The sequence below is a fragment of the Lipotes vexillifer genome, unplaced genomic scaffold, assembly GCF_000442215.2.
Source record: "Lipotes vexillifer unplaced genomic scaffold, Lipotes_vexillifer_v1.1 scaffold120, whole genome shotgun sequence".
NCBI classification, from domain to species: Eukaryota; Metazoa; Chordata; class Mammalia; order Artiodactyla; family Lipotidae; genus Lipotes; species Lipotes vexillifer.
The window spans coordinates 3,616,942-3,628,425 of record NW_006791240.1 but is presented as its reverse complement, the minus strand read 5'-3'; the positions used below and the strand labels follow the sequence as shown (position 1 = coordinate 3,628,425).

The following is an 11,484-nucleotide window of genomic DNA, read 5'->3' as shown; positions in this document are numbered from 1 at the left end:
TTCCCTGTAATGGATACAATAAACCCTGAAATCTGAGAGTCATTTAAATATCAGGTACTGTGATAGGTTGAAGGTTGAGTTTATTGGATTTTCATGTCACATTTCAGGAAGCTAGTGAGGAGAAGTTGACATTTAGTAAGCATTCTGAAAAAGCCTTTTAGCAAATAGTTTCTGAGAAGGCAAAAGAAGGATATGCTTTTAAAGAAAATACAGATATTTAAAAATAGAAACTACAATATTTAGTGTTAGCTCCAGCGAGCTCTCTAAAGCGAGCCCAGACTTGGTTACTGATGCTAGCAAACCACATACTAGTTGGATAAGGACTTCTTTATGTTGGTTTAGAGAAGATGCCAAGCTGGGCACTGTGGGCTGGGGATGGAAAGCCTGCCCCCATCTGCTAGGCTCTAAAGAGCTTATTATACTAGCTGTGGGCAAAAAAGGGATATTTAAAACCCAACCAAGGCATATGAGAAAGTGGTAAACTCCTGGGAAAAAAGGCAAACAGTTCAGGGAAATTTTGCAGTATTTAGATGGTTTGAACCAAAACAAACAAACAAAAACCAAAGCAATAAAAATCAAAAATAAAACAGAGAAAAAAGAAAAAAATACCCATCTCCTTTAGTACCCTGTGCATGCAATTATCATAGTACATCCAAAGGGTACTGACACGATTCTGTATCTGTTTTTCCCACTAGTGCAGGATCTTTGAAACTACTGATAGTGACATACAGTAAGAAATACATTTTTCAGTTATAAGATAAATAGGTACTAGAGATGCAATGTACAACGTGATAAATATAATGAACACGGATGTACGTTACATGTGAAAGTTGTTAAGAGAGTAAATCCTAACAGTTCTCATCACAAGGAAAAAAGTTTTCTTTTTCTATTTCTTTCACATTGTATCTATATGGAATGATGGATATTCACTAAACTTATTGTGGGAATCATGATGCATGTAAGTCAAATCATGCTGTACACTTTAAACATATATAGTGCTATACATCAATGATATCTCAATAAAACTGGAAGAAGCATACAAGGAAGTAATCCATATACAGTACCTAGAACAGTATATGGAACATACTAAGTGTTCAATAAATGTTATCTGCTAATTTTAAAAGTACACTTAAAAGTACATTTAAAAGTACATTTTCCATCACTACTCAAGGCCCACATACAAATTACGCTAAAGTGAAAGAAAGAAAGAAAGAAAGAAAGAAAGAAAGAAAAAGAAAGAAAGAAAAAAAGAAAAAGAGAAAGAAAGAAAGAAAGGGAAAGAAAGAAAGAAAGAAATTCGTACTATAATAATTTGTCCTCTGATACTTTATATTCTAGTTTAGTCTATTTCATTTTTTAAAAAAAATGTTTGCAACCAACCAAATTCATTTGATAATCCACCAACAGGCCATGATTCACAGTATGAAAAACACTAGAGTTTTAGTTTTTTTATACATTCACAGCGTAGCAGATGGTCAGGCACATAGCAGACTCCCCAATAACTGTGAAAGTGTACTGATTGTTTAAGATGATCAGATTTCATTTGTTTTTTTTAAAGGCTAAAAACAAATAGTTTGTGATTATTTAGAAATGCAAAATGGAAACCTCTTGGAGTCAGATGTGTTTATGAGAAAAACACACCAAACTAACTTTATTCTCTTATCTTAATGATTTAGTAAACCATGGAAATACCATAGACGTGGAGTGTCTGGATTTCAGCCAGGAACTGACAAAAGGCTCTCCTGATATTGTTGTGGCCAAGACGGCAAACTGCTGGAGGCTACAGAGCATTTTGTTAGTAGCTGGTTGAGTAACTCCGTCAAAGAGTGTGATCAAACGACTGAAAGTAACTGAAGGAGAGATCTCTGGGGGGTGCTTTCAGGTTATGCCCATTTTAAGGATAACTTGAATGAGTCAGAAGAATTCATGTTTTTTAGATGTGAAGATGGCACAGATTATTCACTAAGTGATCTTGAGCAAGGCACCCACTTTGAGACTCAATTTTCTCAGCTGTAAAATGGAAATGATAGCAATACACATTTATCATGGTTTGTCAACAGGATCAAATGAGATTATATATGAAAATGCCTGATAAATCTTAAAGTGTAAGATAAAACTAATTATTGTTGTTAGAGCATAGTGATATTGAGATGCATGAAGATCTTAACAGAATTGAAGGATGGCCTATTAATAAGATGAAATTTCATGAAATAAAATATAAAGACCCCAACTTCACAAATCTATTATAGGATGTGCAAGATGGAAAGGCTTGGTTCCGATTAATAGCCTTGAGAGTTGTAGCAGATTTAAGCTTAATATGAGTTAACCATGTAATGTGGCTACCAAACTATGATCACCCACCTTAGGATACCTGACCAGAAGCATGAATCTCAATACTTGGAAGGTTGCAGACCCACTGTATTCTGCCTGGTCACATACATCAGGAACAATGAGCCACAGTTTCAGGGGCACGTGGAAAGGGATTTACTCCTAGAGAAGAGTAATCGGAATGGCCAATGATCTAGACACCACAACCTTCTATGAAGGATGATTGAAAGAACTAATGGTTTGGTTTAGAAAGAAGGAACTCAAGAGCAGTGCTACTCGAAGTGTGGTTAAGGGGTTGACAGTCCTCAAACTTACCAGTCTTCAGTGAGATAAGTTCAGACATTGAGAGTAAGCATTAAAACCACTTGTCACCATTTGGCAAGGCTGTGCTATAGGAGTTCATGATCAGTGGACTTGTCTTATTGAACAGGGTTGAGACCAGCTTGGGTGTTGGGCGCAGTAGGTTATAACGTGTGACGTTTCAAGATTAGTTTATCTACCATAACCCAAAGTGTATAATGTACAGGATCCACTGTTTTACAGAAAGATAATTGCAGAAGTTGGCTAGTAATGAAAGACGGAAGATGAATTTTGAAAATACAGCATCACTTACTTCATTTTGAATGAAAGGTAAAAAAGAATAGCTAAAACTTTAAAGAATTGCTTTAAGACTTCTTCTTTGATTCCACTCAACATATTCTGTGAGATGGGTTTCTTTATGATGACTAGTATTAAAACAAAGAAACAGGGACTTCCCTGGTGGTGCAGTGGTTAAGAATCCACCTGCCAATGCAGGGGACACAGGTTCAAGCCCTGGTCCAGGAAGATCCCACATGCCGCGAAGCAACTAAGCCTGCGTGCCACAACTACTGAGCCCGTGAGCCACAACTACTAAGCCTACATGCCTAGAGCCCATGTGCCACAACAAGAGAAGCTACTGCAATGAGAATCCAGCACAGTGCAACAAAGAGTAGCCCTCGCTCTCTGCAACTAGAGAAAGCCTGAGTGCAGCAATGAAGACCCACACAGCCAAAAAACAAAACAAAACAAAACAAAAAACAAAGAAACATTTTAGATATGCATTTTTCCCTGTGAGTAGTGTTGCTGTCAATCCAACCTAAATTAGATAACAAGCAAAAAACTCACTGTCAGGAATACTTATAGTCATAGTGTTTGATTGAAATGTGCGTACAGACATTTAACATGGGGAATTTCAAAGTAAACTTTTTGTTTAGTTCTGACAGCTGAACAACAAAAAAAGTTATAAGTGCAATCATGATTCTTCATATTAATAGCCTAAGTATACTTTTAATAAAAATATGAATAATTTTTGTAATTCTTTTCTATTTCCTGTTATATTTGTTCCAATTATATTTATTGGGATGCAATTTTGTATCTGTAGAGTCTAATAAAACATTTAGGCTTGTATTTTCTATAACCTTTTATCATGTCATATTTCTAATAATTCCTTTGTAGTGAATTTTACAAACGTTATCTTGGTCAGTGGCAGACTGGAAATTAAAAAAAGAAAAATCAGTCACCATAGACAGTTTAAGAGACTTTGTTCTAGATTGAGCAAAGGTCAGAAAACTTTCTGTAAAGGGTCAGATAGTAAATATTTTAGATTTACAGGCCATCCAGTCTGTCACAACTACTCAACTCTGCCTTTGCAGCCAAAAGAATGGGTGTGGCTTTGTTCCAATACAACTTTCTTTACAAAAGCAGGAGCACTAGTTTGCTGACCCCGGATCTAGAGGAAGGGGAAATCCATATTCTGTGCTTCTCCAGCGAAAACAGCTGGAATCAGATGGGCAAGTTTACACAGAATCAGCTTTTAGCTTATTATATGGAAGACTTCTGGTAATTAGGAAAAACCAAACTGCCTTGCAATATAATGGACTCATCACATCTAGATGCTTACAAACAGAGCCTGAGTGAATTGTGATAGATGCTCTAAAAGTATATCCTGTACTGGATGGGAGACTGGAAAAGATGAGCGAAGATCTAACTCAAAGATCCTATGGTTCTAGGACATTCACGTGCAACAGTCTTCAATTCAAGACTGTATACTCTCCAGCCAAGCGAATGATGGAATGAAATGTAACTTCTTTCATGTGACACTGCTGTTCGGAGCTGCTAGGGGGTGTCTTATTTGGTGGGAGATTTGAAGTTGTGAAAGGCAGGGGGGCCGGTGGGGTGGATTGGGAGGCAGAGGTCAGGCTCCCTGACGACACCCGCAGCTCCTTTGAAATGCTCACGGCATCCAGGCCGGGAGGTGCTGGCTTCAACGTGGCAATTAGTCATTGTTTCTGTGTGACTTTCCACCTTTGGTCATGATTTCAGAGAGCTTTGTTAAAACTATAACTTTAACCAGAAACTTCTTTTGAAGCTGCTCTTTCTCCCCTGGGAAATCTTAGGTAAGAGTCCTGTGTTCGTACGCGTCCCTCTCTTTCCTCATCTAACAGAGATCCTTATGGGAGTTCGGTCTCTGACTTTAGCTTTGTACTCAGAGCTAAGCACTATCACATAAATGCTAACGGTAATTAGGGGATTTCAGTGTCATCATAAAGCAAGTGTGAATTCTGTAGGTAATAATGAAGAGAAACACTTTTCTGAGAAAGGTCAGCTTTGCAAGTGCCTTGGGGTTTTTAATTTAGATGAAACGCCAGTGTTTGGCTTTTTCTAAAAAATGAGAACGTTCTTAGCTGAAATTATATATGCTTCAGAGACAAATGCCAACCAGACACTGCAAAAGGAAGGATTTTGTATTTTTTAAACAGAATTTGACCATCTCTTTCCACTGGAAACAGGAGCCCATACAAGTCCACAGCCGTGAGAGGCGGCTAATGCAGTTACACAGAAATTTAGACGTTTATCTTCCATTAAAGTTGACTGGACCTGAGTGGCTGAGCCCTCCAGTCAGAAGCAGGGACCTGCCACTTGCAGTGCTGCAGGGGGAGGAGCCTGAGGCCCGAGGCGGACAACTGCTGACGTCCCCAGGCTCTCAGAAATGCCGGGTTTTAGTGAGTCTTTCAGTGAGGAGCCTGGCCAAGACTGAGGACACCCTTCTCCACCTGACTCTCACAGGGAAGGTAATCTCGATCTTTAGAGGACTGCGTCTCTCTTCTGCTAAGTGGTAAGGCACTATCTTTTCTCTTCTGCAAAGCGGTAAGGTGCGATTTCATTTCTCCCGGTGCTTTACAAACGAGTGGCACTTGATGTACAGGAAAAGTGCATGCCTAACTAAGTATGAATGAGGCTTCACCATCTTTATGTATTTGTGGATTCTCTTTTTTTTTTCTTTTTTCTGCCTTGGGTCAACCCACTAAACTCTTCAGAATTAAACAAAATTAAATGAGAACCAAGTTCAAAGCAGAGCAATGAGATTCATGACTCATTCACTATGAGAGATCCAGAGATAAATTTCCATGAAGACATTAAATAAATCATGGACTTGAGTACAAGACAGCAAGAAATAGCCTTCTTCTAAAACAACAATAAAAATACATAATTGTATGTATTGCTGAGGAAACCCTTCCAGGTCTCAGGCCAAGGGTCAGAAGCTCATGCCAATACATTTCTGAATATCTCTGAAAGGCCAGGAGGGGCAGTTTGTGGCCAGAATAGCTGGGTTCAGATACTGTCTCTGCTGTTTCTTTGTGGCTCTGGGCAAGTTACTCATCTTCCCTGCCCTTCAACCTCTGCATCTGTGACACGGGGTTAGTGATGAGGAATAGTGCGTGGCACAGAGCGGGCACCGTGGGAGCTCGTTAACCACACCACAGGGCACTGAGCAGGCACACACGGCCCTTCTGAGGCCCAATGGTCCTGAAGGGAGAAGAATGACTGTGGCCCTGGACGGCTGAGCCATTTGGGGATGACATTCTGCAGCATTAAACATGTCTGGGCCTCTGCAGATTAGAGATGAACATTATATTTCTATTTCTTGGATTGATTAAAATGGGGACATACCCAGAGGAAATGCTACTGTCTTTTTTTTTTTCTTCCAAACAAACTAATTCCAAAGTTGGTTGAAGCTCCCTGTGGTGCTTGGTTCGCAAGTTTCATTTTCTATTTTTGATCATTTGGCCTAGTCCTAGCCTGTATTTATTTTTGGTATTTTTTTGCAGTAAAATAAAGGACTAGCCTATGACTCGGGCAAGGGACAGATCATGGGAACACGTGCCACCACCAGGGTCTCCTGCATAGTTGCTTAGACCACAGTCACAGATGCTGGTCATGATTGAGATTCACAAGTGGGTGGAGATCACCACTGGATTTATTTATTTCAAAATTCAGGCCATGAGTCCCCAGCTTACAATGTGGAAAGCAATGTTTTATTCAAGTGCATGCATCTGCGGGGCCTACAGCTAAGTAGGGGCTGTAACGGTGTGTGCCACTATATCCAACATAAGGAATAAATTTAGAATGTCAGAATACTGAAGTGACCAATTTACAGAGGAGCTTTTGTGAAGGTAACAGAGTCTAACAAATGTTATTCAAGCCTATCTCACATGTGGGTTTTGAAATGCCGGCAATAAGGGAAGAATCCAATCATACCACTTGGTTGAAAACAAATCCTGTTGTTAGTTTTTGGCATTTGCTTTTGTGATACACAGCAGCTAAGGATCTGCCCCGGCAGTGTACAGACCAGCCACACAGGCGTGGCTACGCTCGGTTTAATAAGAACCATGTGTTACAACCAAACAGTGTGTATGCTTCTCAAGGGGTCTATTCAGCCAGATAGCTGTTGGGATGTTTATTCCCACATTTAAAATTTTTCTTTGACCTGGACAAATTGCTCATGTTTTAATATATTCTCTGGATATTGTTTTTCACCATTTTACCTCCTTAGCTTAAATCTTTGGCTCCCAGCTCAAACCGTAAATTGTTTTGAAGGTGAGGTCAACCAAAATTCATTTGCACTTTTTTTGGGTGCTGTTTTAGAGCAGAAATTCAGGTTAAAGTTATTTTTCAAGATTAGGTTACTCAGGAGTGACTTAAAATCCATGGGCTGTAATGACTTCTCTGTATAGACCAGAATAAAGAACACTTTCTTTTGACTCAAAGATGTTTTCTCTGCTTCTTCAAAATATACTAAGGCTTGACTTGTTACATACTGAAGATGTGAAATGAAAAAAGTAGTTAACGATTTCAATTCTGAGTTTCCTAAAAGGATCAATTCAGTGAGAAAGAGAGGTCTTTCAGCGCAGTGGTTAGGGGCCTCGGTTTTGGAGTTAGACACACCTGAAATTGAAACCCTGCTCCTCCACTGGTTGAAAGATCACGGGCAAGGGACTTAACCTGTTCAGGTTTTATTTTCCTTCTCTAGAAAACAGAGAATCCCTATCACAATGGATTAAATGCCACAACATAGCCCGTGGAAAACAGTAAGTGCTCAATAAAGTACAGCTTTGTTTCAGAACCAAAATCTCCAGTCTTATTCCTACAGAGGGAAGAGCACGTGCAAAGTCCTAGAAGAGGGAGGGAGCATAGTGCCTCGTAAAACTGAAGGACATTCCCTGTGACCAGAGAAAAGTGCAAGGGGCGAGAATGGAGAGATGGGGCGGGTTCTGAATCTTGCTATTATACTCTCCCCCCACCCCTCAACCATGATGAAACAAACCTGCCTGACAATGAATGCATCTTGACTGCACTTGAAAATAAAATGCCACAGGAAAGAATGAGGCAGAAGACACTTGGCCCCATAGATTCTTTTCTGCATTCTCTTAATCTACAAATCACTGTGGAGAATTTGGGTCTAATATGGAGTGGGTATTTACAACTAAAACTTCTGAAAGATTATCATAAACAATTAAGGCATTTTACATTTTTATGCAAGCCCTCTGATAAAACTAAATCAAAATGAAACAGTGAAACAAACAGACGTCAGCCTAGATATATAACAGACTTACTTATGATGTTTATGATATAATGGGATATTTGGAGAACAAACACAGACGGTCGGGCATTTCAGAATTTTGCTTCAGTTCGTGTTGTTTTTCATTTGTGAATGCAAGCTTCTCTTATTGGTATAGCCATGGTCTCAGTAAGGTGTAGTAAGCTTACCTACCTTTTTCCTTTGGAAGTTCACATCAAGTTTCATTGAGGCACACTTGTTCAAGGTATTTAGTCGTCTAAAAAGAAAGAAAAATGTGATGATTGCTACCACTAATGAACCTAAATCTTCCTTCCAGTTTGATAATTCTCATTGATTGCCAGTGAAGTTGAAAGTGCAGAAGCAACCAATTATGTCCGAAGAAAGGACTGTACCCAGAGAAGGTACACAGTTAAAGAGTTCCCATTTGTTCTCCAGCCTCCAGACCTGAGAGGACCTTCCATGAAGCCTACCACTCCCTGCCCCTTCCCTTTCCTGGCTTCTCTTTCCACTATTCTTGGAAGCCATGAGCACTTAGTTTTAGCCATACTTTCACCAGTCCCTCAATTCGTCTGCCACCTTGACCTTCCATCCAGTCTATCCTACTAATTCCCCAAATTTGGATCAACTCAACCATCTGTCTTCTCTTCTGCTCTTGTGTTATAGTGCTGAATTACACATGCCATGGACTGAACTGTGTCCTCCTCAAACTCATACACTGAAGCCCTAAATCCCAGTGTGACTGTATTTGGAGTAAGAAGTAATAAAGGTTAAATGAAGTCATAGGGTGGAGCCCTGATCCAACAAGATTAACGTCTGTAAAGGAAGAGGCACCAGAGCGCTCCCTCCCTCTCTCTCAATCCACCACGGGAGGACAGGGCAAGAAGGTGGCTGTCTGCAAGCCAGGAGGAAAGTCATTACCAGGAACCAAACCCTGTTGGCGCCTTGATCTTGGACTTTCCAGCCTCCAGAACTGTGAGAAAATAAACCTCTGTTGTTTAAGACACCCAGTCTGTGGTATTTTGTTATGGCAGCCCATGCTGACTAATATATACATTTTGAAATTCTCCCTCAGCTGGGCTCATCAAATTGCTACCCAGCATTTATTTCATTTTTTGTCTCTGGTCAGCATCCATTCTCGGAGAATGAAAACTATCTGAATCCCTCAACAGATGACTTAGCCACGATTGCCAGTGAGAAAATACAGCTTAAGTCACTAATTCTTTTAACAATTCTTTCCTTCATCATATAAAAGAGATGCTCCTATTCTTTTTCAAAGATAACACTTTATCATGTGTCTGATTTCAACATCCACCACTTCATGTGGGATTTTGACACCTCATTTATTCCCTCTCACCTCAGCAGACTCTTCACTGTTTTCTTCTCTAAGCTCATCCCTGTCATGAACAAATTGACTAACCAATTAGTTAGCAACCTAAATAACCATAATCAAGCAAACTACCAATTTTCCTTCAATCTTATCTTTCCATCAAGCAACTCTACTCACCATCCTGACATCCCCTTCCTTATATTATTCAGTTTGCTGAGAACATCCTTAATTTTCATTCACTCTTCAACCCACTGCAATCTAATTTCATGAAATTCTCTTTGCAAATGCCTTTATTATTTTGTTTTATTTCATTTTTGTTTTAAATCATAGCATATGGTTTAAGGAGTCAAACATTACCCCTCATGTCCTTTTCCATTTACCAGTCTTTGAAGGCAACTTTTTAAAGTGTTTCTTTTGGTGTTTACTTCCAGCAACATGTATATGCTGTTACTTCCTGATTTTTCAGTTTAAGCCATTATTTATTGACTTTGTTCTATGAAAGATAAAGTTTTTTTTTACTACGCATTCCCCCCTCATCCTCCTACATGCACATTTGCACCCTTTGCCTCTTATATAGTTGTCATAATTTTGTAATTTTTTGATAAATCAATATTTAGTGTTTATTTTCTTATGACCATGTAAATGCTATTCACATGTACATCATGCTCTGATTACTTTTCCTTTCATTCCAAACTTTTCATTATCCCAGGAGCTAATAAGCATCTTATTTGTTTCCTCAGTTTTCTGTGTACTTATCCTTAAATTCAAACTCAGACACTTCCCTAATTATCTAAATCTCTAAATGTGTTAAAATATATCAGTCTATCTAATTTCCTTGGAGATGTCTTGCTCAGAGCCTTCTGACCTGTTCTAGTTGGGGTTGCTATATATATATATATTTTTTTCTTTTTAAATCATGGGCTGATTAGATTTCTCAGAACTCAGATTCTTCTTGAGTGTGTTTTCCAGTGCTCTGGAGCTGAGTTACAAAAGAGGCCTGGGGATCTCAATATTTGGAATATAGGTAGACTGTCAATGGAGCCCCCATTTTCAATAGAGTATTCCGTTTTCAGTGGTGTCTGATGTCCCTCAGTCCAGCCTCTCCAGAGAATAAACTTCCAGTCTCGTGCTGATGGTTAGGGAGAGAAGTCAGCAAGATTTAGCTTGTGGAGTGGATCAACGGCTCTACCTACTTTAAAATAGAATTTCAGGACTTCCCTGGTGGTTCAGTGGGTAAGACTCCCCGCTCCCAAAGCAGGGGGCCTGGGTTCAATCCCTGGTCAGGGAACTAGATCCCACATGCATGCCACAACTAAGAGTCTGCATGTCGCAACTAAGAATCGCACGCCACAACTAAGAAGTCTGCACGCTGTAACTAAGAGCCCTCATGCCACAACTAAGAGTTGGCACGCCGCAACAAAAGATCCTGCACGCCGCAACGAAGATCCTGCGAGCCACAACTAAGACCCAGTGCAGCCAAAAATAAATAATAAATAAATAAATATTTAAAAAAATAAAATAGAATTTCAAACAACCCTCTTCTTTTTTTTTTGTATAAATTTTAAAATTTTTATTTTATTTTTATTTTTGGCTGCGTTGGGTCTTCGTTGCTGCGTGTGCGCTTTCTCTAGTTGCGGGGAGAGGGGCCACTCTTCGTTGCGGTGTGCGGGCTTCTCATTGCGGTGGCTTCTCCTGTTGCAGAGCACAGGCTGTAAGCATGCGGGCTTCAGTAGTTGCAGCACCTGGGCTCAGTAGTTGTGGCTCACAGGCTCTGGAGCGCAGGCTCAGTAGTTGTGGCACACGGGCTTAGTTGCTCTGCGGCATGTGGGATCTTCCTGGACCAGGGCTCGAACCCGTGTCCCCTGCACTGGCAGGCAGATTCTTAATCAGTGCGCCGCCAGGGAAGTCCCAAGCCTCTTCTTTTTTTTTTTTTTTTTTTTTTTTTTGG

General features: G+C 39.8%; 1 protein-coding gene across 1 annotated transcript in view; it reads right to left on the bottom strand.

Annotated features, from left to right (window-relative positions):
- The window catches only part of STARD13 (StAR related lipid transfer domain containing 13), a 181,402-nt gene that overhangs the window by 33,680 nt on the left and 136,238 nt on the right, over nucleotides 1–11,484 (bottom strand). Inside the window, exon 4 of the mRNA XM_007464251.1 lies at nucleotides 8,402–8,465. Within this exon, the coding sequence (XP_007464313.1) occupies nucleotides 8,402–8,465 (64 nt within the window). The remainder of the gene's footprint in view (nucleotides 1–8,401; nucleotides 8,466–11,484) is intronic.